The sequence below is a fragment of the Scyliorhinus canicula genome, chromosome 11 (genome assembly GCF_902713615.1).
Source record: "Scyliorhinus canicula chromosome 11, sScyCan1.1, whole genome shotgun sequence".
NCBI lineage: Eukaryota > Metazoa > Chordata > Chondrichthyes > Carcharhiniformes > Scyliorhinidae > Scyliorhinus > Scyliorhinus canicula.
The window spans coordinates 20,157,282-20,185,118 of record NC_052156.1 but is presented as its reverse complement, the minus strand read 5'-3'; the positions used below and the strand labels follow the sequence as shown (position 1 = coordinate 20,185,118).

The 27,837-nt window shown below is 46.6% G+C and overlaps 1 protein-coding gene across 19 annotated transcripts in view; it reads left to right on the top strand.

Annotated features, from left to right (window-relative positions):
• Positions 1–27,837, top strand: part of setd5 (SET domain containing 5) — a 208,767-nt gene that overhangs the window by 101,517 nt on the left and 79,413 nt on the right. For all 19 annotated transcript variants that reach the window (XM_038812431.1, XM_038812429.1, XM_038812423.1 and 16 more), the window contains 7 exons: positions 467–654; positions 7,805–7,843; positions 10,303–10,545; positions 11,021–11,169; positions 12,195–12,312; positions 21,892–22,001; positions 23,133–23,382. In XM_038812431.1, the coding sequence (XP_038668359.1) occupies positions 467–654; positions 7,805–7,843; positions 10,303–10,545; positions 11,021–11,169; positions 12,195–12,312; positions 21,892–22,001; positions 23,133–23,382 (1,097 nt within the window). The remainder of the gene's footprint in view (positions 1–466; positions 655–7,804; positions 7,844–10,302; positions 10,546–11,020; positions 11,170–12,194; positions 12,313–21,891; positions 22,002–23,132; positions 23,383–27,837) is intronic.

The window sequence follows — 27,837 nt, the reverse complement described above, 5'->3', positions numbered from 1 at the left end:
GTAGATTAATCGGTGATAGTCTTACTGACATCTTGATGTATGTTTTACTCACATCACGTAACATTCGCTTTGCACCAGTTTATTTGCAACAAATATTCTCAGCTCTGCATTTTTCAGGCATCTACAGTTTAGCTTACATTTTCTCTTGCACTTCGTGTAACAATTCGCAAACTACAGTTTATTCTTACACATTGTTGCAAATACTTGTTATTAAAATAGAGAAGAAAGATTATATCAGCTTATAAAGGGAACTTTTGCATTTTGTGACGTTAGCTGATCCAGTTAACTGGTATAATGTGTACATTGTGCTGTAGCTGCACTGTATTATTGAATGTTTTGGGGGTGAATTTCCTTTGAATCCCTTCATCGTCGGTTAAGGCAACGAGGCAGGCAAAATCTCCCCGGAAATTCACTCCATTTATTTAACTCCATTCGGAATGAATTCACCTTTTTCCTGAATTCACAGGTGGAGACAGCAGTGCAACTGAGAGTGGGGACGAGGAAGTCTCACCCTCAACAGTGTCATACACCGCAACCCAACACACGCCCACTAGCATCACACTCACGGTCAACCGAGTGAAGAGAACTAAGGCAAAAAAGAGAAAAAGAAGCACAGAGAAAGCAAGAAATGCCCCCAAAGTCAAAAAAATAAAGGTAGGTGTCTCAGAAAGAACTTCTGCGCATGGAGTGCAAATTTAGAGTTTTGGTGAAGTTATATTTTTCTACGGCATCAAAATAGCTATCACTGCAATTTGAACATTTGAAAATAGAACACATATCTTCAGAGAGCAGCACAAAATGTCATTTTTATATTTACTTGTAGTGTAAGTTTTTCAATTGACATCATGATGCGATGTTGTGGCTATAACAGGGACCTGGCTCAAAGTAGGTCAGGATTGTGTGTCAAACATTCCTGGATACAGAGTGTTCAGGAAAGATGGGAAAGGGGGAGGGGTGGCAATATTGATGGAATGAAACATTGCTGGAGATAAAATATGTCCTAGAGGAGTCGACAGAATCTATTTGACTAGAGCTAAGAAGCTAAAATGGTACAATGTTGCTTGCCGTAGTTTCCAGGCCACCAACTAGTGGTTAAGACGTAGAGTAACAAATGTGCTCGGAAATTATATAGAGAGGTGCAAGAATTGTAGAGTAGCTATAAGGGGGACTTCAATTATCTGAATGTAGACTGGGATAGTAGTGCTTTTAAAAGGTGTGAGGTTGGGGGTGGGGGTGTGCAAGAGTTCTGAGAATAAGTTCAGGAAATTTTTCTACAGTACGTTTCCAGTCCAACAAGAAAGGAGGCACCCCTAATCCTGGTTCTTGAGAATGAGGCAGGGCAAGTGGATCAAGTGCCAGTATGGGGGAACATTTAGGGAACAGTAATCATTGCATCATAAGTTTTAGTGTTGGCTGTGGAAAAGGACAAAGAACAATGCAGAGACTGAGTAATTAACGGCGAAAGCAATCTTCAGTGGGACAAGAGTGGAGCTGGGCCAGATAGACTCTAGTAAAAGGTTCGTGGAAAAACTGTACAATGGGCTACCTTCAAAAAATAAATGCTTCAGGCACAGTCAAGATATATTCCCTCAAAAGGGAAAGGTAGGGCAAACAAACCAAGAATTCCTTGGATGGAAAAGGCAATAGAGATTAAGATGAGGAAGAAAAACTATGTGTGTAACAGGTGTCTTAGGGGGGGGGGGGGGGGGGGGTGCGCGCGCACAAACGTTAAGTGATTCGCTGCCTCTTGCGCTGTAACAATTCTGTGAATGGGCTAAGAATGCATCTAACCCAGATAAATTGTTACTGAACAATGGGCTCCTTGTAAAAAAGAGAGAGTTCAGGCGCAGTCAAGGTATGTTCAACAAAGAGGAAAGGTGGGGCAAACAAAACCAGAGCACCCTAGATTGAAAAGTATGTTCATGAGAGGGGATAACGCAAACTAGATCTAGGTTGACATAGAAGGTTTAGGGGGAAATTTAAAAAGCAAATATGAGAATCAAGGACTGTATGAAAAGAGACAGGCAGCTAACATAAAAGGGAATCCAACAGTCTTTTCAGACATATAAGTAGTAAGAGGTTGGTAAAAGGAGTAGTGGGACCAATAAGAGGCAAAAAAGAATATTTACACATGGGGCGCAATTTTCCCACCACGTTGCGCCATTAGGCTCATCTAAATATGCAGAGCCGGTTTGAGACCGCATTCTCCCAGTGCCCAGGAGTCACCACTGGGAGGCCTCACTCAGGCACCGATTAGTACTTCTTTCCACAAATGGTGATCAGGCCACTCCGGGGTCTTGGAGGCCTTTGGAGCCCCCTGGATGGTCGGGGACAGGGCATTGCCCTGGGCATCCTAGCAGTGCCAACATGGCACTTCCTGGGTGATAGGGGCAGATCCTGGGTGCCAGGTTTGCAGTACTGAGGTTTTTTTTTTGGGGGGGGGGGGGGGGGGGGCCTCAGTGACCTCATGGTGGGGTATGGTAAGGGGAGGGGAGTGTGCATGATGCCCACAAGATTGGATGGGTGTGGGTCATGGTCACCCTCACCCTCAATTCCTGGGTAGGTTTGGGGGGGGGGGGGGGGGAGAGGGGAAAGCGCTCAACTTTCAGTTATAGGGGGAGGTTGCCCCTTGAGGGTTGGGGGTATTGCCCATGTATACAGGGTAGGGGTGTCTCATTGTCCAGGGGACCCTCAGCCTCACTGTGAGATTGGGGCGCCCTTTCCAAATGGCACATTGATCTCTGAGGAGCCAGTCTGGCCGCTGAGTTTAGTTCCCCACTGCAGAAATAAATTAAAAGTGTTGGATTTACCGGTGAAAAACTCCCGCAGACCCCCAAAAAATGTCTTGTGTGGGTGAATACAGGTCCGGATCTCCCCCAAAAGGTCAGTAGAAAACCCCGCCAAGCCTGCTCAAAATGACACAGTCATTTTTTGGGTTAATTGAGCCAATGGAGGCGGTGGGGGGAGGGGGCATTGGCTGAGATAATAAATGAATACTTTGCATCTGTCTTTCCCAAGGAAGAAGATGCTGGCAGGTCATGTCGAAAGAGGAGGTAATTCAGACACCAGAAGGGTTTAGAAATGATAAAGAGGTATTGGATAGATTGTCCGTACTTAAAACTGAAAAGGCAGGAACGAATGAAATGCATCCGAGAATGCTGAAGGAAGTGAGAGTGGAAATTGCAGAGGTACTGGCCATAATTTTCCATTCTTCCTTAGACTCGGGGATGGTCCCAGACAGTTGAAGAATTGCAAATGTTACACATTTGTTCAAAAGAAGTTGTGAAGATAACCCCAGCAACTATACCGGCCAGTTTACCTCAATAGTGAGAGAGCATCTAGAAATGATAATTTGGGGCAAAATTATTAGTCAGTTGGGCAAATGCATGTTAATTGAGGAATGCCAGCACGGATTTATTAAGGACAAATTGTGTTGAAATAACTTTTTCGATGAGGTTAATGCTGTTAATGTGGTGTACTTGGCTCCTTCATCAGCACTTTCCAAATCCACGACCTCTATGACCTGGAAGGACAAGGGCAGAAACTTTGTGGGGCACTATCATCTGCAAGTGCCTACCTCTCCAAATCTCTCACTGTCCTGACTTGGAACTATCTCGCCATTCCTTCACTGTCACTGGGTCCAAATCCTGGAATTCCCTAATCGACCTGTGGGTGTTCCCACAACACTGGAGTGCAGCAGTTCAAGTAGGCAGCACAGCACCACCTTCTGAAGGGCAAAGAGGGATGGACAATAAATGCTGGCATAACCAGCGATGCCCACATCCTATGAACACATTAAAAACATTATATGGACTTTCAAAAGGCGTTTGATAAAGTGTAGCAAAACAGCAAAGTTAGAGCTCCTGAAATAAAAGGGACAGTAGAAACATGAATATTAAATTAACTGAATTACAGAAACAGAGTGATGGTTGTTTAAAAATAAATAAATAAAATAATAATAAATAATAATAAAATAAATAAAATAAAATAAATAAATAAATTTAGAGTTCTCAATTCTATTTTTCCCAGTTAAGGAGCAATTTAGCGTAGCCAATCCACCTAACCTGCACATCCTTTTGGGTTGTGGTGGTGAGACCCACGCAGACATGGGGGGACTGTGCAAACTACACACAGACAGTGACCCGGGGCTGGGATTGAACCCGGGTCCTCAGCGCGGTAAGGCAGCAGTGCTAACCACTGCGTCACGGGTCATGAGTAATGGTTAATGAAGTATTTGGGACTGGTAGAAGGTTTATAGCGAAGTTCCCCAGGGGATAGTGTTACGATCCTTGCTCTTCCTTATATATATTAATGACCTCGAGCTTGGTGTGCAAGGTATTACGATCCCAGACCAGACCCCAACAGTGGCTAGGATATTGGCTGAAACCCCAATATTTTAGTTTATTCGTAAGACCGTGTAAAAAAAAAAAAATGATTCGCTCCAGGAGTGATTGCATGAAAGAGAGGCTTTGATGGTTTTGAAACAAAACTTTATTATGAATACAATATAAACTTTTTAATATTGCACCCGAAAAGAACAGCTTACAATTACCCATTAAACAATAAGAAAAGAATCATATAGCTCTAAATTTATCTTCAAATTAGGAGGGAATCAAGTAATCCTTGCTTTATAAAACAGATTTGGCTCCTGTTGGAACCCTTCTGACTCTGGCTGAATATCTTCAAAAAGCTGGTTCACCCGCCGTGTTTCAGCTTCTTCCTGGTCCCAGACAAGACTGCTCTGCTTTACATGTTAATACTCTTTTATAACTATCATACTGTGAGAAAATTGTGGACTCAGGGTCAGACAGATCAGAATTCAGTTCCTCTCTCTCCCAAAGTTTCTCCAAAAACCAACCAAATCCAACTCCACCCAGCAATGACCTAATCTTCCCAAACTGAAAAACAAAAGATCTCTGCAGGCTGCAAAAGCACATTAACTCCCCAGGGACTTCCCCAGTCAAACCACATTCCTCTGGTCAATTTCACCTGCTGTTTCTTAAAAGCAGAACAAAATCTTTTTTAAAAACATGGCCACTGCAATCAAACACGCTATTAAAGCTTTTAACCCGTAACTCCTCCCAATAATTAGAAGCCAGCATTCCTAAAATCCTCCATTCCTCAGAAGGGCGTAATTTCCAAATTTGCTGACAATGCAAAACTTGGAAGTATTGTCAACTATGAGGAGGATAGTGTAGAACTTCAAAAAGGACATAGACAGGTTGGTGAAATGGACCGACAAGTGGCAGGAAAGTATGAAGTGATTAATTTTTGAAGACAGCAGAGCGACAACAGAAAATAAAGGGGGTGAAGCAGCAGGGGGACCTTTTTTAAAAAAAAACCATTCATGGGATATGGGCGTCACTGGCTGGACAGCATTGTTGCTCATCCTCAATTTCCCTTCCGCTGGGGCATTTAATAGTTAGCCACATTGCTGTGAATCTGGAGTCACATGTGGCCAGAGCATATAAAGATGGCAGATTTACTTCCCTAAGGGACATTAGTGAAGCACATTTTTACAACAATAGACAGATTTTTATTAAATTCAAATTTTACCATCTGCCTTGGCAGGATTTGAACCTGGGTCCACACAGCATTGCCTCAGCAATGTCATCTATGTATGGGACACGCCTCTCAGCGACTGAGACATGCTCTGGAGTGCCTCGGCAATGTCCACCTGCGTCTGGGACATGATGCCGAGGCCCATAACCACGGTCGACACAGACTGAGCCATGCCTTGAACACCACCACTCGAGATGCTGATATTGTGTTGCAAGATTTACATCGCGGCTGTCACGCATTGTCAGTATCATCTTCTTCTCCGGTAGCTCTTGGGAGTCCTGCAATCTACTATGCAACCACTGGAGTGTTGCTGACATCCCCTCCTGAATCTCACGGCCGTACCCTAGCATCTGCATCAGCTCTCGGATAACCTTATCCAGAGGCTTGGCAACTGACTGGGCCTCAGCTGAGTCCTGGCATCCTGCAGACTGACTGGTGACTCCCTTGGATGTTCCTGCTTCCACCTGATGTGCATCAACAACTGTGTGGTGCTACCAGAGTATGCTCCAAAAACCTGTCCACTAATGTCGGTGTGTTTCTGTGCGCTGGTGGAAGGTGCGGATGATAGCTATTACACCTCGCCGGTGTGTGCTCTAAGCTCTCCTCTGATGTGGTCCCATGAACATGTGGTCAGTGACAGGGAAGGATCATTTTGACTAACGTGAACAACTCACTTGAGACAGATCATCTGAGTGAAGGGCCAGTGGATCCTCAGCTCTGTGGTGCAGGCCACCCTCGCTGTTGGTGACTGCTCTCTGCCTGTACAACCACACGATCTCCAGAGCCTGTTCCTCATAAGGGGAAGGAGGACTCTGGTACTCTGCTGCCCATCTTGGTCCTTTCACGCCTATTATGGACCAACTTATCCTGCGGGGACAAAAAGAGGACATTGTGAGCTGCACACTTGATGGACCGGGGGGGTGGGCAGGGGGTCTATGATAGGTGAAATATGTGGGCACCGGAACTGGATATGAAGGGGTTGTGATGGTGGGTGCCAGGAGTGCAGGGGAACAAGTGCAAAGATCGGATGTGGGGAAGGTGCAAGGTGTCAGCCAGTGATTTGTGGGGTAGGGGCAGGGGAGGTTGAGAATTTGAGGGGTGCCAGGTGGAACTGATGCCAGGAGAGAGGTGGTAACTCCCTTGCAGCTTGGTGGAAGTCATTGGTCTTCCAACATTATACATTGGTCCTCCTGGTCATGCTGCCCCCACTGATGGCCGCTGCCATTGCCTCCCAGGCTGTGTATTGGCAGCTCTACTGCTGACCCTCCAACCCTCTCTGGGGAACAGGATGTCCCAACTTGCATCTGCTGTGTCCAGAAGCCTGGCTGGGTCAGCATTGCAAAAGTGAGAAGTAGGTCTGCATGCTGCTATGCTTGTGTGTTGACTGGGAGTGCGGTGGTGCGAGAGAGTTTAAAAGCAGCTCCCTCTTGTTCGCGGCGACTCGCTGAGGTGCAGGTCTGGTGAATCAGACGGCAAGACAGCCAGTAATGGCGCGAAGCACTTGAGGGTTCAATTTTGGCATTAAGTGCCGTTAAATATGGGCCGTGATCTCGCCAACGCAGGCATCGGTAAACACCCTGCCAATCGTGCCCGAAATGACACTCCGAACATTTCCCGTTAAATCGTGCCCCTAATTTAATAAAAGAGTGCAAGATGCAAGATTTACCTTATACTGTGCAGTGGAGAGAAATATCTATTCCAGATTTGCATCTGCATACACTGAGCAAGGGAGATTGGTGATGGGGGGGAAGGAGATGGTATTTTCAACAGATATTCCGTGTGGATTGAAGACATTGAAGTAAATAATTGTGCTGCCTCCTCTCCCAGGTACCATTGTAGAAAACACAATACACTGGTGCATACCAGCAACAAAGCTTTGGTGTATAGTTCTTTTGTTAAATCCCATTAAGAAGCTGTTAAGGGAACCAGCTTTGTTCACTACCAAATTTACATAAAAGTGGTTATACTTAAAAGTGATTATTTGTCCGTGAAGGATTTTGTACTTTGTAAATACAGGTATCTTGATATTTCCATGCAGAGTTTAGTTGGGAGAGGGGTTGAGACCTAATATGGATCAATACCCCATGAAGACAGGTTCTTGGGTTGATTCCTTGAGGATTGCTTTTATTTTGAAAAACGTTCTGGGTCTAAGGGGATTAACTGACATTGGATAATTAGTGAGCACTGGCAAGGCTGATTACATGATTGCACAATAACATGCCTATGATTTTGTTATTTGCAGGCCTTTCGAGAAGGGTCCAGAAGATCTATGAGGATGAAGGTATGCATTGAGAGAGTTCTACAGTGTTAGATTTCTTTTCATCCATTTTCAAAATGGCTGATATTAGTTAAGAAAATGTTTATGCTGTAATTTTTCAGATTTGGGATTGATTCATCATTCGAGCTCTCTTGGGGTAGAACTTCCCGTCCACTGCTATTGCACGCATTTCTTTAATTGCTGGTTGATTTGTAAATATCTATTTTGCAAAGTTTTTCCTTTGTACGCTTCAGACGTAACATCATTTAGCCACTGGCAACCACTTCTGTCTCAAGCTTTGATAGCCCATGACAAGCCTTTGATACTTTTCAATTAAGTTGAAGCAGTCATCCAAATCTTCAATTAAGTTCTATTTTGTTTTGACAAGTTTCTCTAAATGTGAGTTGATGCGTAATTATATTTTCTCCTATTTGTTTCGCAAAAGGTCTATGCACCATCAATAATTAAACACATCCTCTTCTTCAGGCTTCACAAGTGTGCAGCTCCGAATCTCCGTTTTTGTTTCATTTCATAATCAACAGAAGTTAATCATTACATATTGGTTGACTTTCTTATTTTACTTTTTTCTTCAAACTCTCCCAACATTGTTTTTCCCTTGTGTTTTTTACCTTGATATTTTGAGAGTCTTTCCATCAAAAATACAGACAATGTCAGAATGCTCAGGGAGTGGGCAGACCCTGTGCTGCTCGGCTTTTGCCAAGGCAGGTTTTGAGACTGTCGCTCAGAGATGCGTAAACATGGCTTGTCTGCCTGGTTTTGTTCCTGTCACTGGGGGCGTTAAGTGAAGTGGGCAGCTTGCCTGAGCTCAGTTGTTTCATTGACTTACGTGGGTGAGATCAAACTGTGGGAAGCACAAGTCTGAGTTCTAGTTCCTTCACTTTCTTGCGCAGCATATTGTGTGAGCATCTAGTTATTGATGTAATGTTCACCCAAGTTCCAAATGTTTGGAGGCTTAAACATAATAATAATCTTTACTGTCACAAATAGGCTTACATTAACACTGCAATGAAGTTACTGTGAAAAGCCCCTGGTCGCCACATTCCGGTGCCTGTTTGGGTACACAGAGGGAGAATTCAGAATGTCCAAATTACCTAACAGCACGTCTTTCGGGACTTGTGGGAGGAAACCGGAGCAACCGGAGGAAACCCACGCAGACACAGGAAGAACGTGCAGACTCCGCACAGACAGTGGCCAAGCTGGGAATCGAACCTGGGACCCTGGTGCTGTGAAGCAACACTGCTAACCACTGTGCTACAGCGCCGCCCAGATGAATATGTAAATTCTGCTAAGCACAACACAATCCAAAATGGAATAGTTGATATCGGCAAGAAGATTTATCAATCCGTTTACAAGACCATAAACCAACACATGTCAACATAAACCAGTTGAATTTGGTCCTATCAGTATTTTTAATTTTATGCCTTGTAATTTGAGGTGCTGAAGTAGAAAAGAAAAAGAGAGTTGATAAAAAGTTTTGACAGTCCTCTGATTAAGGACTCAACGAGTATGGTCCTTGATTTAAAATTGTCATTCAGTCAGCGAGAGGAGAGTATAGGACACATTTATTTACGTGGAGTATAGTTGAAATGTGGAAAACTGTACCATAGAGGGTAATTGAAGCTGAGATTTGTATTTCCTCAACAAAAAAGGGACAGAAATTTAATGAAGTGGAAGGTGTGAGTTTATGAGGAGGGAGAGAGAGGTAGGCTGTTGGATTAATTGTGGATTGCTCTAGCAAAGAGCTTGTATGATCACAGTGGGGAAAAATGGAATCCTTCTGTGCAGTAAACATTGGTGGTTCAGCTTCATTCCCTCAGTCAGAAACAAGATCAGTTCAGGTCGATAGACTTTTCAATAATGGACCAGGTCTCCTTCAGGAAGTATTCTATGTTGCACGGTGCAGTGGAAATGTCCATGCTGCGTTAGCGGGAAAGGGTATTTAGCATTATCATTATTCTGAGACACTCTACTGCTCGCACTTTTAAGTGGGGCGATATTGTGGAACCAGATGTAAAAACAGTGGGCACAATTCTCCCAAAGGGAGACAAACAGCCAACGGCGGAATGAAATCCAGAGTGTTTCACTCCGGCGTCGGAGGCCGCTCCTCGCCCCCTAGTCTCTCTCTCTCTCTCTCTCTCTCTCCCCCCCCCCCCCCCCCAATCCGGGCCGGAGAATCGGCAGTCGCTGTGAGAAACGGCGAGTGGCGATTCTCCGAGCGGCCTGTTGAAAAACGCAACACGCCATTTTTGGGGGGGGGTTAGGAGAATCGCGGGGTTGCCAGGGCGGCGTGGCATGATTCGCCCGGCCCTCCCGCGATTCTCCCACCCGGCGTGGGAGAATCGCGCCCAGTGGGAGAGTTTGAAGAATCTCAATTTTTCTTGACAATGATCTTTCCATTTGGGAAACAAACTTAGCTTGTTCAATGTTGCTGATTTTACTTGTTCTATGTTTGCTGATTTTAGAATTCGTTGTCAGAAGCTCATGCATTGGATGAAAATACAGCAGAGGGTTGGGAGAACCGGATCCGCCTTTGGACAGATCAATACGAGGAATCTTTTGCGAATCAGTACAGTGCAGATGTACAGAACCTTTTAGAATTGTATCGGTTAACCATGAAAGACTCTGTGGGAAAAAATGTGGTGCTGGACACTATTAATAAAACTGAACTGGCCTGTAACAACACCATTCTCGGCTCTCAGATGCAAGTAAGTGATAAAATCTCAAAGATGTTCAGTTATATGCAGGTGGAGGGCATCAATTGGTGAGCATATATAACAAGACACTTGCTGAAACTTTGGGGGAGTTGAATTAGGATGCGTATGCTTGTAATGCTTCACTCTGTAAATAAATTTAAGACTGAGTAAAGATTGGCTCCAATTCCATTCATTATCGGCAGATTTTCTGGAATCGAACTGCAAGAGCTGTCTGATTTAAAAATCTACTGCCAATTCAGGAATGTAGTCAAGAGCGGATCTACTAGCTAGTCCCCGGCTGCTGGGCACTTTAACCTATAATATAGCGTTTAATTTTGCTTTATTTTCTAAAACAAGATGAAGCTATTTAGTCTATTTGAAGTTTATATTCTCATTTGTACCTTGTGCTGTAAAGTCAATTAGACCAGCAGGCTGTTCTATATAAGTCGCAAAATAGTAACTTGTGTTATTTTCCTTCTGTTGATAGTTGCAGCTTGGTAAAGTCACAAGAGTTCAGCGGCATCGCAAAATTTTGCGAGCAGCCAGAGACCTAACGCCGGACACACTTATTATCGAATACCGTGGTAAGGTGATGCTAAGACAACAGTTTGAAGTTAATGGACATTTCTTTAAAAGGTAGGACTTTATTGAGTCTGAGTCTCTAGTTACTACAGTAATGATAGCTTTTGTGGTTTTGACCTTCCCAAAATGGAGACAATTTCGAGGAATGTCACAGCAATTTAAATTGGAAAAAAAAGTTTCTTTCTAAGGTCAAGTGTGAACCATGTCCCCACAGCTCACAACTCATGTTTCAAGCATCATAGTGGTTAATGCATTACATGATGTGATTTATTCTCTGGCATGAGTTGAATAAATGTTTCAGTAAGAGGAATGGAAATGCATTACACTTAACTTTAGTACTTTGAAGGTGGATTCTACGTCTTACTCCTGATTTTTACGTCTTTGACTGTGAATGTGTGGATGCTCGATCAGGCTGTTCTTTTCCCATCCTTCTATAACCTATGGTTGATATCATAATCTTTATTAGTGTCACAAGTAGACTTACATTAACACTGCAATGAAGTTGCTGTGAAAAACCCCAGTCACCACACTCCGGCGCCTGTTTGGGTACACTGAGGGAGAATTCAGAATGCCCAATTCACCTAACATTGTCTTTCGTAATTGTGGGAGGAAACCAGAGCACTCGGAGCAATCCCACGCAGACATGGGGAGACCGCGCAGACTCTGCACATTGACCCAAACTGGGAATTGAACCCGGGTCTCTGGCACTGTGAAGCAACAGTGCTAACCACTGTGCTACCGTGCCGCCCATCCCACCAGTAGTCACTTATTAAGACCAAAAACAATACTACGGATGCGGGAAATCTGAAATAAGAGTCAAAATTGCTGGAAAAACTCAGCAGGTCAGGCAACATCTGTGGAACGAAACAGAGTTAATGCTTCAGGTCGCGTGACCTTTTATCGGGTTACTTGACCTGAAATATTAATTCTGTTTTCCTCACAAATGCTGACTGACCTGAATTTTTCCAATATTTTTTGTTTTTAATGCATTTATTAAACTCGTGTATGAAGAAAGGACTTTTGGGAAAATAACTTCCAACTCTAAAAGAATCCTATTTGTCAACTTTTTTGCATAATAGACCATACCCCTTTGTGCTCTTCTACTCAAAATTCAATGAAGTGGAGATGTGTGTTGATGCTAGAACATTTGGAAATGATGCACGGTTTATTAGGAGGTCCTGTGCCCCCAATGCAGAGGTCAGTTTTTTCTAATTAACTATGTTTCTACCAGTTTAATTATATATGTTATGATAGCTATTTAATTGAAATTATTTTTCGATAAGTGATTAATAATTAACTATGCCTACCATGGAGCTTTGCTTGTGAATAAAAATACATCTTTGCATTGCTTTACAAATACCTTCTTAAATATACACCATGTTATGATTTGTTGCTGTTTCTTCATATAGGGCGGGATTTGAGGGCCCGTAAGCTACAAGCGCAAACCCCGCCAGAGCCACTAAATCACATGAGAGGGCCTCAATGGGATTTGTGCCGACGAGATCTTGTTTTGAGATTTTCCCCATCGATGACACGATGTACCTGATTTGCATGAACTTACATCAATTTAAATGGGCGGCTTGGTGGCACCGTGGCTAGCACTGCTGCCTCACAGCACCGGGACCCGGTTTCAATTTTGGCCTTGGGCCACTGTCTGTTTGGAGTTTGCACATTCTCCCCGTGTCTGCGTGGGTTTCCTCCGGTGCTCCAGTTTCCTCCCACGGTCCAAAGACGTGCAGGTTGAGTGGGTTGGCTATGCTAAGTTGCCCCTTCGTGTCCAAAATGATGTGTAGGTGGGGTTAATGGGATAGGGCGGGGTTGAGCTTGGGTGAAGTCCTCTTTCAGAGGGTCACTACAGACTCGATTGGCCAAATGGTATTCTGCACTGTAGGGATTCCATGATTCTAAATGTAATTAAACGGCTTCACCTCGTAGCGACTGGCCCCGTGGAATGCTCCCTCCCTGGTGGTGAGATATCACTCCGCGAATCAGTACTGGTTTTCAAAAACTGTTTCGGGGGTGTAGAGGTGCCTGGAGGCCCTGGAGTTGAGGGCCAAGGCTGGGTATTGCCTTCTGGTAGTGCCGTGGGGCGGTGGGGTAAGTCTCCTCCATTGAGGGGGGGGGGTGTCAGGAAGTTTATTTTATTCACGTATCAGGGATTTCTTTAAAGATGGCCCCCGCACTCTGTGACGCCGGCCTTGCTGGCTCTATCAGGCGTCCACTACCAGAGTGATGGCTCAAACCATGCTCCTCGATTTTTCTTTTTGACAAAGTGTCAGAAGATCTGGTCACAAAACTTGGCTGTGTTCCTGGAGAGAAACATTCTGGTTTTCACTCAGAAACTGACACTGCCATTTATTTTGGAAAATTCCACCCATAATATTTGCAGAGCCATATATTGAGACATTAAACTATGAGGCAGCCTTTTTTTAAAGATTCATCTGCCTATAATTAACCTACTGAACCCAAATTTAACATATTATACTTCTAAAGTAATAATGGTAACATGAGAACTAGGAGCAGGAGTAAGCCATCTGCCCCTTCGAGCCTGCTCCGCCATTCAATGAGATCATGGCTGATCTTTTGTGGACTCAGCTCCACTTTCCCGCCTGAACACCATGACCCTTTATTTAAAAAAAAAAATTTTTTTAATTGGAATTTTTTACAGAAAATATGACAACAAACAATGAAATGCAACAAAATAACCCCACAATAACTGTAACACCCCCAAGACCGTATCAACGCATGTATCACATCCCCCCCCCCCCCCACCTCCCCAAACCCAGTGAGCAACAAGAGAACTTAAAAATAAATTTAAATTAAATAAACAAACATAGTCATCGTTCCCCCCCTCCCCCCCGGGTTGCTGTTGCTGCTGTCCCAGTTCCCTATCGTTGAGCCAGAAAGTCGATGAAAGGTTGCCACCGCCTAAAGAACCCTTGTACCGATCCTCTCAGGGCGAATTTGACCTTCCCTAGCTTAATAAAACCCGCCATGTCATTGATCCAGGTCTCCACGCTTGGGGGCCTTGCATCCTTCCATTGTAGCAAGATCCTCCGCCGGGCTACTAGGGACGCAAAGGCCAGCACACCGGCCTCTTTCGCCACCTGCACTCCCGGCTCCACCCCAACCCCAAAAATTGCGAGTCCCCATCCTGGCTTGACCCTGGATCCTACCACCCTCGACACCGTCCTCGCCACCCCCTTCCAGAACTCCTCCAGTGCCGGGCATGCCCAGAACATATGGGCATGGTTCGCTGGACTCCCCGAACACCTGACACACCTGTCTTCGCCCCCAAAGAACCTACTCATCCTAGACCCGGACATGTGGGCCCGGTGCAGCACCTTGAATTGGATGAGGCTAAGCCGCGCACATGAGGAGGAAGAATTAACCCTCTCCAGGGCATGAGCCCGTGTCCCGTCTTCGATCTGTTCCCCCAGTTCCCCCTCCCACTTAGCTTTCAGCTCCTCTACTGACGCCTCCTCCACCTCCTGCATTACCTTGTAGATATCAGATATCTTCCCCTCTCCGACCCAGACCCCCGAAAGTACACTGTCGCTCACCTCCCTCGCGGGAAGCGAAGGGAATCCCTCCACCTGCCGCCTAGCAAACGCCTTTACCTGCAGATACCTGAACATGTTCCCCGGGGGGAGCCCAAATTTCTCCTCCAACTCCCCCAGGCTCGCAAACCTCCCATCAATGAACAGGTCCCTCAGCTGTCTGATGCCCGCTCTGTGCCAACCCTGGAATCCCCCATCAATGTTCCCCGGGACGAACCGATGGTTCTCCCTTAACGGAGCCTCCATTGAGCCCCCCACTTCTCCCCTATGCCGCCTCCACTGCCCCCAAATCTTGAGGGTAGCCGCCACCACCGGACTCGTGGTATACCTCGTAGGAGGGAGCGGCCACGGCGCCGTTACCAGGGCCCCCAGGCTTGTATCTCCACAGGACGCCCTCTCCATACGTTTCCATGCTGCCCCCTCCATCACCCACTTGTGCACCACCGACACATTGGCTGCCCAATAATACCCCGAGAGATTGGGTAACGCCAGCCCCCCCCCCCCCCCCCCCCCCCCCATCTCTACCCCGCTCCAAGAAGACCCTCTTCACCCTCAGGGTCCCATGTGCCCAAACAAAGCTCATGATGCTGCTAGTCACCCTTCTAAAAAAGGCCCTAGGGATAAAGATGGGCAAACACGGAAAGAGGAACAAGAACCTCGGGAGAACCGTCATTTTGACGGACTGCACTCTACCCGCCAACGATAGCGGCACCATGTCCCACCTTTTAAATTCCTGCTCCATCTGCTCCACCAGCCTGGTAAAATTAAACTTATGGAGAGTCCCCCAACTCCTGGCCACCTGCACCCCCAGGTATCTGAAACTCTTCACTGCCCTCTTAAACGGGAGCCTCCCAATTCCCTCCTGATCACCCGGGTGTACTACAAATACCTCACTCTTGCCTAAATTTAACTTATAGCCCGAGAAGCCCCCAAACTCCGCTAACAGCTCCATCACCCCCGGCATTCCCCCTTCTGGGTCCGCCACATACAACAGCAGGTCGTCCGCATACAGCGATACCCGATGTTCCTCCCCACCCCGCACCAGACCCCTCCACCTCCCTGACTCCCTCAACGCCATAGCCAGAGGTTCAATCGCCAATGCAAAGAGCAAGGGGGACAGGGGGCACCCCTGCCTGGTCCCACGGTAGAGCCTAAAGTACTCGGATCTCCTTCCATTGGTAACTACACTAGCCATCGGAGCCGCGTAGAGCAACCTCACCCATTTGATGAACCCCTCACCGAATCCGAACCGCTCCAGCACCTCCCACCGGTACCCCCACTCAACTCTATCAAACGCTTTCTCTGCATCCAGCGCCACCTCTATCTCCGCCTCCCCCTCCACCGCCGGCATCATAATAACATTTAGCAATCTCCGCACATTCGTGTTGAGCTGCCGTCCCTTGACAAATCCTGTCTGATCCTCGTGTATCACCCCTGGCACACAGTCCTCTACCCTGGTGGCCAGGATCTTGGCCAGCAACGTAGCGTCAACTTTGAGGAGCGAGATAGGCCTGTATGATCCACACTGCAAGGGGTCCTTATCCCGCTTCAGGATCAGAGAGATCAGCGCCCGCGACATCGTCGGGGGCAAAGCCCCCCCCCCCCCCCCCCCCCCCCCCCCCCTCCCATGTCTCATTGAAGGCTCGCACCAACAGGGGGCCCACCAGATCCGCATACTTTTTATAAAATTCCACCGGGAACCCATCCGGCCCCGGCGCCTTACCTGACTGCATTTGACCAATCCCTCTGACTAGCTCCTCCAACTCTATCGGCGCCACCAGCCCCTCTACCAGCTCCTCTTGAACCTTTGGGAAACATAGCCTGTCCATGAAACTCTCCTCCTCTCCTCACCCCCCCCCCCCCCCCCCCCCCCCCAAACAATCGGAGGCTCCGACCGGTACAGTTCCTCGTAGAAGTCCCTAAAGATCCCATTTACTTCTGCCCCCTTCTGCTCTACATTCCCACCCTTACCCGTCACTCCACCAATTTCCCTAGCCGCATCTCGCCTACGGAGCTGATGCGCCAACATCCTGCTCGCCTTCTCCCCATACTCATATACCGCGCCCTCCTCCACTGTGTCTCCGCCTTTCTGGTGGTCAACAAGTCGAACTTGGCCTGCAAACTACGCCGTTCCCCCAGCACCCCTCCTCCGGTGACTCCGCGTATCTCCCGTCCACATCCAGGAGCTCCCCCACCAGTCTCTCCCTCTCCTTCCTCTCCCTACTTTCCCTATGGGCCCGGATGGAGATCAGCTCCCCCCGGATCACTGCTTTCAGAGCCTCCCAGACCGTCCCCACCCGGACCTCCCCCGTGTCATTGGTATCAAGATACCCCTCAATACTTCCCCGGACCCTCCTACACACCTCATCAGCCAGCATCCCCACATCCAGGCGCCATAGCGGGCGCTGGTCCCGCGCCTCCTCCATCTCCAGATCAACCCAGTGCGGAGCATGGTCTGAAATTGCTATCGGCGAATACTCGGCATCCTGCACCTTCGGGATCAATCCCCTGCTCAGGACGAAAAAATCTATTCGGGAATAAACCCTATGGACATGAGAGAAAAAGGAATACTCACGCGCCCTCGGCCTCCCAAACCTCCAGGGATCCACCCCTCCCATCTGGTCCACAAACCCCCTCAGCACTTTGGCCGCCGCCGGTCTCCTACCCGTCCTTGAACTGTACCGGTCCAGTGGGGGGTCCAGCACTGTGTTAAAGTCCCCACCCATGATCAGGCCCCCTGCCTCCAGGTCCGGAATGTGGCCCAACAAGCGCCTCATGAAGCCAGCATCATCCCAATTCGGGGTATATACATTAACCAGCACCACCTTCTCTCCCTGCAGCCTACCCTTCACCATAATATATCTGCCCTCCTTGTCCGACACCACCTCAGCCGCCTCGAACGCCACCCTCTTCCCCACCAGAATCGCCACCCCCCGGTTCTTCGCGTCCAATCCTGAGTGAAAAACCTGCCCCACCCACCCCTTCCTCAGACGAACCTGGTCCGCCACCTTCAAGTGGGTCTCCTGGAGCATAGCCACGTCCGCCTTCAGCCCCTTGAGATGAGAAAATACCCTAGTTCTCTTAACCGGCCCATTCAGCCCCCTCACGTTCCAGGTGATCAGCCGGATCAGAGGGAAACCCGCCCCCTCCCCCGCCGGCTAGCCATAGCTTATCGACTGCTCGCCCCAGGCCAGCTCGCCCCGCCCGACCTGTTCCCCATGGCGATAACGCCTCTCCTCTACCCCCCCGGCCCACACCAGCTCCTTCCTGGCCATTCCAGCAGCAACCCGGTATCCCCCCACCCCCCCCCAGGCTAGGACCCCTCCTAGCCGCGACGCACCCTCCATGGTACTTCCGTGAGTCAACTGACTTCTGCTGACCCCGGCAGCTCCCGCCAAAACCCATCCCCTCCCAGCATGGGGTCATCCCCCTCTTGCCACACCTCCTTGGCACCGCTTCAGCGTGGGAAAGAAAACCAGTAGAGGCCACGCCCCCACCGCCAGCTCCACCCCCCTTGCCCCGCAGCGCGGGAAACCAGAGGAAAGCCCGCGCTTTCATACTGCCACACCCCACCCTTCTGACGCAGCTCCCCAAAATCCAGTTTCACCCCAACCCCCAGCCCCGTACAGAAGAGAACATATAAAACACAAACCCCCAACATTCCCCACATAACCCACAACCATACCCAACAGACAGACCCACCCAGAAACAGAGCAAAAAGAAAACCAGCATAAAAAACACGTGTCAAAATTGCAAAACAGCAACAGCGAAAACAGCAACGGCCATAGTGTGCCCCCAGTCCCTAGTTCGAGTCCAGATTCTCCGCCTGTACAAAGGCCCACGCCTCTTCCGGGGACTCGAAGTAGTGGTGCCGGTCCTTATATGTCACGCACAGACGCGCAGGCTGTAGCATTCCAAATTTGACCTGCCTGGCATGCAGCACCGCCTTCATCCGGTTGAACCCGGCCCGCCGCTTAGCCACCTCCGCACTCCAGTCCTGGTAGATTTGCACTACCGAATTCTCCCACTTGCAGCTCCTCTCTTTCTTGGCCCAGCGCAGCACACACTCCCGGTCGCTGAATCGATGGAACTGCACCAGCACCGCCCGCGGGGGTTCATTTGTCTTGGGCCTCCTGGCCAGCACTCCGTGGGCTCCCTCAAGCTCCAGGGGCAAATGGAAGGACCCCGCTCCCATCAACGAGCTCAACATCGTGGTCACATAAGACGGAAGATCCGATCCCTCCAGCCCCTCCGCCAGGCCCAGGATCCTCAAATTCTTTCGCCTCGTGCGAACGTCCAGCTCCTCCAAGCGGTCTTGCCACTTTTTGTGAAGTGCCTCGTGCAACTCCACTTTCCCCACGAGGACCACGGCCTCCTCCTCCCGCTCAGCGGCCTGCTGCTGCAACTCCCGAATGGACACCTCCTGGGCCGCCTGGGTCTCAAGCAGCCTGTTGGTTGTCGCATTCAGGGAGTCCAGCAACTCAGCCTTCAGCTCCGCAAAACAGCGCAGAAGAGAAGCTTGCTGCTCCTGCGCCCACTTCCACCAGTCCTCGGGTGTTCCGCTGGCCGCCATTTTGTCCTTCTTCCCCCGCTTTTCTTGGGGAGCTGCTGCAGCCTTTTCCTTTGCCCCACTCCGGGTGAGCACCATAAATTGCGGGGAATGCTCCTCCAGACACCTTCCCCCACCGGGATTTGTCGGAACAGCGCCGTTTGGGGCCCTCAAATAGGCCCAAAAGTCCTTAAGTAGCGGGAGCTGCCAAACGTGCAGCTTAGCTCCGCATAGCCGCAACCGGATGTCCACCATGACCCTTTATAAGAAAGGGTTTAACGAATATATTCATTTTTTATCTGAATTGGCGAATCCCTCAGCACTATACAAAAACCCATTTATTAAGGTCAGAAAAAAATAATAATCCTTTGACTGAGGGGTACAGATTTGCTTGACCACTGAGAATGGATGTTAGATTGTTGTTGGTTTGCTGGGGCAAATTTGGCTAGAATCAGCATGGGGAACAAACACTCAAAATAGTGGTTAAAGTACAACATCAAGCTAACCATTACTATCTTATGTACAATTCTTGGCAATTTGCACTCAACTCTAACTTCAATAGAAGGTAAACTAAACAAAACTATCTCGTTCAACAGTGTTGATTACCTTTTCATGATTAACCGTTGAATGATGGATCAGCTCAGGGCTGGAGGTGAATGAACTTGGACTTGCCAGGCTTTCTCCCCAGACCTAATTAGCTGACTGTCTCGTTTTCACATAGTTCTGAATGTTCATAAGAAGTGGAAGGGCAGGACTTGTAATTTCCTCTCCATTCAGTCGGATGGCCAGTCAAAACAATTAACTCCATCTTTCAAATGTATATTCTTGGCAGACACTTTATGCTGAACTCACAAAATAGAAATATCCCCACATTTGGTGCCAATGTTCACTGGTCTCTAAATCTCAATGTGTACTGTTCTGTGTACACATTTAATTCAGTGGAAGAATTTTTTACATAAATTGCGCTAAGATCCTCCATAGATAGCGTAATGAGAATGCCAAAAGCATCACAGTTATCAAAAAAAGATCTCTTCTAATATGCTGTATTGGTTGAAGTCGAATCTCTCTGCAGAGGGATTTGGATAGGTTAAGTGAATGGGCTAGGGTCTGGCAGATGGAATACAATGTTGACAAATGTGAGGTTATCCATTTTGGTAGGAATAACAGCAAACGGGATTATTATTTAAACGATAAAATATTAAAGCATGCCGCTGTTCAGAGAGACTTGGGTGTGCTAGTGCATGAGTCACAGAAGGTTGGTTTACAAGTGCAACAGGTGATTAAGAAGGCAAATGGAATTTTGTCCTTCATTGCTAGAGGGATGGAGTTTAAGACTAGGGAGGTTATGTTGCAATTGTATAAGGTGTTAGTGCGGCCACACCTGGAGTATTGTGTTCAGTTTTGGTCTCCTTACTTGAGAAAGGACGTACTGGCGCTGGAGGGTGTGCAGAGGAGATTCACTAGGTTAATCCCAGAGCTGAAGGGGTTGGATTATGAGGAGAGGTTGAGTAGACTGGGACTGTACTCGTTGGAATTTAGAAGGATGAGGGGGGATCTTATAGAAACATTTAAAATTATGAAGGGAATAGATAGGATAGATGCGGGCAGGTTGTTTCCACTGGCGGGTGACAGCAGAACTAGGGGGCATAGCCTCAAAATAAGGGGAAATAGATTTAGGACTGAGTTTAGGAGGAACTTCTTCACCCAAAGGGTTGTGAATCTATGGAATTCCTTGCCCAGTGAAGCAGTTGAGGCTCCTTCATTACATGTTTTTAAGGTAAAGATAGATAGTTTTTTGAAGAATAAAGGGATTAAGGGTTATGGTGTTCGGGACGGAAAGTGGAGCTGAGTCCACAAAAGATCAGCCATGATCTAATTGAATGGCGGAGCAGGCTCGAGGGGCCAGATGGCCTACTCCTGCTCCTAGTTCTTATGTTCTTATGTTTTATACCTGTCATAGAATAAGTCAAGAAATCTACCTGTGTTATTATTACACATTCCTCTTTTATTTTTAAAAGAAGACAGATCATTTCTGAATTTATTTTTCTAAATGCAGGAGTGTTCAGTTCTGTGGTTGTCTTTCAATAATTAAGAGGCCATAATTCCTGAATTATCCTTGCTGCTCCTTTGATTAATTCCCAATGCATCAGTGTCCTTTCCTCCTAGTAAGCATTTGATAAAATCCAGATTTGCAACATTTCTTTCAATATTAAAATAGAATGTGTTTTGAAACACATATTTCCTTCACCATTGAAGTTACTGTGGTGCTCTTCCCTAACTCTTTCACCTTGCCGTTCCTCATTATTTATTTTTACTTGAAATATAATTTTACAAAGTTGTAAAATGCAAGAGTTTATTATTTTTGTTTGCGTGTTTTGCCTCTGCATTTGGATTCCTTTGCTGTAAGGTACTGTTAACTGGTGTATGCACAGATTGTACACTTTTTTTTTACCGCTGTCGTCACATAAGTTTAGTCAGTGTTTCAGCAAGAATTGGAGCCCCTATTTATATTGTCTTACGTTGGTAACCCCTTGGCACAAATACTGCAAGCTAAAAAAAGACTGAACAAAACTATAATGGCAGCAAGTGGGATAAATTGGATTTGACCTATTTAACAATCCTAAAAGAGAAAAAAGCTACCTACAACTTGCACACTATTTCCCCTAGGTACGGCACATGATCGCTGATGGGATGATCCACCTTTGTATATACGCCATCACAAACATCCCAAAGGACAGTGAGGTGACCATTGGCTTTGACTATGAATATAGCAGCTGGTAAGTCAGATCAGCTCTCTTACAGGAGTTATCAAAATATATGGCACATTTTTTTAGAACCTCTGTTGTTGATAGAAAATAAACTTAAGTGGTTACATTTTTGCCTTTTTAGAAGGACTAATTAATGATGGTTGGTGCAAATAGGAGTTCAAGATTACATTATTAAATCAAATAAGGGATTGATTGGACTAGACCAGCAAGGGTTGTGATAGGCAGGGCACAGAGCAAGAGGAAGATGGGGAAGGAAAAGGGAAGCACTTAGCAGAATCTTTCTTGTGAGGGATGGAGAATCTGCCGGGGTGGAGAGGGAGTGGGCAAGGACGCATAGATGAGTAAAGTCTTTTGGGATCGGGTAACTCTCTAAAGTACAGAATTTTTGTTTATATTAATGGGGATGGCTCAGTGGCCAGAAAAGGGATGTGGGGGATTGGGGCCAGAGAGTTGATGCTGATTCTTCGTTGGTACCTGATAGTCTTGAGTTACTAGAATGTACTTGCCCCAGGATGTCCTCAGATCAACCTGACTATCTGAACTCTGCAAACCTTTCTGGGTCTAGCAATTCTCCTTTGGATGGGGAAGTATTCTCGGGCAGGGTGGAAGTTCATTTGAATATTTGCATGTTCTGACTTGTGCATTTCATTACCCGTGAGCAGCGCACCTGCTTTAAAATGGTGTAAATGGAATATGTTGAAAGTTGCAAGTAGCAAAGCAGCTGGGGTGGGATTCTCCGCTAGCGGGATCCTCTGCTTCGCCCGCGGATTTCCCGACGGTGTGAGGGTGGCCACAATGGGAAACCCCATTGTCCAGCTGGCGGGACGGATGATCCCGCTGCCGGCGGGGGCGTGACGCGCCGGAAAACAGGTCTGGCAGGACAGAGAATCCCACCCCTGGTATTTGAGTGCAGGATGAGTTGTGCTAGCAATCAAAGTTAGTACTCAATTGTCATCTCTGATTGACACAGGAGCTCTTTTACACCACCACATGCAAATAGCAGTCGCTTATTCTTACTGTGTGTTTCACATCTTTGCCAATCTATGCGTATTGGGGAAGCTGGTTGAATACGCTGTCTGGTGAAAATCCAAATGTAACTGAAAGGGTTAATTAACCTTTATATTATTAACTTCATCACAGTAAATATAAGGTTGACTGTGCCTGCCACAAGGGGAACCAGAATTGTCCAGTACAGAAACATAACCAGGGATCAATGGAGCCCCCAGTAGGTGCTGAGACACGACGGAGAAAAGCCAGACGGAAAGAATGGGAGATGGAGTCAGAGCTCAATCAGGCCTCTGATGAAAACAGCAACCAGCAACAAGAGGAACCAGCAGAACCCAAAGACCAGCCGGAGTTACCTGCACAAAACCCAGCAAGTGACAGTGAGGTATGCATGTACGCTCATTAATGGAGGTTACTGCCATACCAGAATTACTCCAGATACATAGTATGATATGTTAATTTGTACCTTCGCCCACTTGCCACCTGAATCTAAAAGTGGTAAACCAAGTCATGTTTGGTTTTTTTTTTAACCTAAATTAAAAGAGCAAGGTGAATGGCCAGGGTGGTATAATGCACCATCACTGTTGGAAAGAGTGATAGATGCCTTTACATAAAGATAAAATATTTTGGGAAAGAAAGAAATCATTTTAAAACATTAAGATGGAATAATTTTTCTAACTGGTTCATGTGCTAAAACTAATGTTGAGTTCTATCTGATTAGTAGGATGTAACTATGTAGCTTCTTCTGGTGTCCGATTAATGAGCCAGAATGTTACAATGGTATCTTTTTTCTTTTTTCTTCCTTTCTTCATATGTAACCATCTAACACTGCAGATTTTAGCAGGACTTTTCTGTCAAAGATTATTTGGTTCAGAGCTGTTAAACATGTAGTAATAATCTTTATTAGTGTCACAAGTAGGCTTACATTGACACTGCACTGAAGTTACTGTGAATATTGGCTATTACACAACCAGCTTCCAAACCCTGGCCACATTCTTTGCATCATATTACTAATGTAGTGAAGTTGGTGTGGTGCAAGGAAGTTGGGGAAGCAAGATTCACATATCAGAATTGCATCAATACTGACATGAATCAAACTCTTTTTGTTATGATGTGGAGATGCCGGCGTTGGACTGGGGTGAGCACAGTAAGAAGTCTTACAACACCAGTATCCTGTTTGTTTCAAACACGAGATTTCGGAGCACTGCTCCTTCCTCAGGTGAATGGAGAGGTATGTTCCAGAAACATTTATATAGACAAAGTCAGAGATGCCAGACAATGCTTGGAATGCGAGAATTTGTGGGTAATCAAATCTTTACAGATCCAGAGATAGGGGGTAATCCCAGGTTAAAGAGGTGTGAATTGTCTCAAGCCAGGCCAGATGGGGGGGGGGGGGTGAATGTAATGCGACATGAATCCAAGATCCCGGTTGAGGCCGCACTCGTGCGTGAGGAACTTAGCTATAAGTTTTTGCTCGGCAATTCTGCGTTGTCGCGTGTCCTGAAAACCGCCTTGGAGAACGCTTACCCGGAGATCAGAGGCTGAATGCCCTTGACTGCTGAAGTGTTCCCCGACTGGAAGAGAACATTCCTGCCTAGTGATTATCGCACGATGCCCGTTCATTCGTTGTCGCAGTGTCTGCATGGTCTCGCCAATGTACCACGCTTCGGGACATCCTTTCCTGCAGCGTATGAGGTAGACTACATTGGTCGAGTCGCACGAGTATGTGCCGCGTACCTGGTGGGTGGTGTTTCCACGTGTAATGGTGGTATCCATGTCGATGATCTGGCATGTCTTGCAGAGATTGCCCTGGCAGGGTTGTGTGATGTCGTGGTCGCTGTTCTGAAGGCTGAGTAATTTGCTGCAAACAATGGTTTGTTTGAGGTTGGGTGGTTGTTTGAAGGCAAGTAATGGGGGTGTGGGGATGACCGTGGCAAGATGTTCATCTTCATTGATGGTGTTGAAGGCTGCGAAGAAGATGTCGTAGTTTCTCCGCCCCAGGAAAGTACTGGACGACGAAGGGTACTCTGTCAGTCGTGTCCCGTGTTTGTCTTCTGAGGAGGTCGGTGCGGTTTTTTGCTGTGGCACGTTGGAACTGTCGATCGATGAGTCGAGCGCTATATCCCGTTCGTACGAGGGTATCTTTCAGCATCTGTAGGTGTCTGTTACGCTCCTCCTCGTCTAAGCAGATCCTCTGTATACGGAGGGCTTGTCCATAGGAGATGGCTTCTTTAATGTGTTTTGGCATCTCTGACTTTGTCTATATATATGTTTCTGGAACATACCTCTCCATTCACCTGAGGAAGGAACAGTGCTCCGAAAGCTCGTGTTTGAAACAAACCTGTTGGACTTTAACCTGGTGTTGTAAGACTTATTTTTGTTATGTTACAGTTAACACCCTAGTGATATGGTTATCACAAATTCACATTTCAAAATTGAACATAACCTGCTCACGATTTCAGCTTACAATTGTTTTGAACTAAACCAGTGGAGTGTGGGTAAATTGATGCCTGCTCTGCCCACCGACCACGGAAGGCTTCAAGTGCACCTGTGAACACCACGTGGTCTCTCTCCAGGATCAGTCGGGCATGTACAAGGTTGAAAATGAGAGGCGAGCAGTCTGAACGATATTCCCATAGATCCACAAGTCTGTTCTCCAATCTGCCTGTCCCCTTTGCACCAGTTGATTGGAGCATTGGACTAAAATTCAATCAAGCGTTGAGGAGCAAACTAGGGGAGGCAGTGGCGTGGTGGTATTGTCATGGGACTAGCAAAACCCAGAGAGACAGAGTAATGCTCTGGGGATTCAGGTTCAAATCCCGTCACTGCAGGTGGTGAAATTTGAATTCAATAAAAATCTGGAATTAAAAGTCTAATGATGACCATGAAACCATCATCAATTGTCGTAAAAACCCATTTGGTTCACTAATGTCCTTTAGGGAAGGAAATCTGTTGTCCTTGCCTGGCCTACATGTGACTCTGGACCCACAGCAATGTGGTTGACTCTTAACTGACCTTTCAAGGGCAATTAGGAATGGGCAATAAATGCTGGCACAAGTCCCATGAACAAATTTTTAAAAAATCCTCGTAAATAGTGAAAGAGCATCTGAAACCTCTGACATTGCTAATAAATATAAACGCTGAACTCAACCGAGCCACAGGAGAGTTAAGGAGCCCGGCTATCTGTAAAGTGGGCATCAAGATGCTTTGCCAATTGAACTCTGAGGGAAAGGAAATAGAACCAACAACAAATGATTGGACATCTCTCCATGCAGAATGAAATTCCCTCATTTCTGAGAAGGATCAAGTTGTGAGCAGTTGGGAACATTTTGGGATCCTATTCCAGCCAAATGGTGTTAACCCCAGGCGCAGCACGGTGGCGCAGTGTGTTAGCACTGCTGCCTCACGGCACGGAGGAAGGACCCTGGTTCGATCCTGGCCCCGGCTCACTGTCAGTGTGGAGTTTGCACATTCTCCTCACATTCTCCTCGTGTCTGCATGGGTCTCACCCTCACAACCCAAAAAGATGTGCAGGTGAGGTGGAATGGCCACACTAAATTGTCCCTTAATTGGAAAAAAAATAATTGCGTACTCTGAATTTATTTTTAAACAATGGTATAACCCCAAGTTGCTGAGCCTCAGCACTCGTAAGCCAGGGCAGAGAGCATGTTTAGCGCCTGGATGACTTTGGTTGTACGTCCAGACAGCTAACATCTTTGGTGACATCCAGCTCAATACACTGCCATTGAGTATGTCTCTGAGTCTTGACACACTCAGCAAGAATCCACTTCCTTGACATCTAGGTGTAAATGAAGTTGATAATGCACAGATAGGGATAGTGGAGGAGCAGGTCGGATAGAATGGATGCTACCTCAGAGAGCTTATGCAGACAACAAAGTTCCAGACTCATAGATAGTTATAACTCATTCACTTTCATTGTAAAGAAGCTGACACTACCGTGGTGGAAATTCCATTTTTAGGGTACCTCTGCAGGGTCTGACTGGAAATCTCTAACCTAGGTGTGAACACACATTGCCTAAATGTTGTCCTTAAATTAGAGACTCAGAACTCCAGTGCTTCCTTCCTTGCCAGAAGAAGTCAATGAAGTGATCTGGATCCTCGCAATAAATTTGGGAGGAACAATAAATTTAGTGGGAGGGATCAGTGTGATAAACCATAACATAGTGGTCGCTAATTGATTAATGACCAGCACCCATTTTAACTTGTTTGTCGGGACAACCCTTCTAGATTTTTTGATGGAAAAATAATAAAACCCTGCAATTTTGAGAAAAATATGCAATAGGTTGCAATAACTGTTATTCCAATCATGCCCATAACTATATCTTTATGAATTTATCTGAATATCTTTTGCCTAGGAGAATAGAATCATAGAAAAGTTACAGCACAGAAGGAGGCCATTCGACTCATCTTGTCCACGCCAGCCCAGGTGCCCTTTCTAATCCCATCTTCCTGCACAAGGTCCATAGCCTTATATCGTACAGCCCTTAAGGTGCATATCCAGGTACTATTTAGAAGAGTTTAGGGTCTCTGCCTCCACCACCAACTCTGGTAGTGAATTCCAGACACCCACTACTCTCTGCATAAAAACGTTCAGCCTCATGTCCCCTGTACACCTTCTGCCACTTATCTTTAATCTTTGTCCCCTGGTTCTAGAATTCTCCGCCAAAGGAAACAATTTTATCCTGTCCACTCCATCTCTTCCCCTCATAATTTTGCATCTGTGTAAGACTCTTCTGAATCATTAATTGTTGTAACCAACTTTCCTGCGCTGCACCAGTCCACTGTTCCATGAAAAGCAAAAAGGTCTAATTCCCCATTA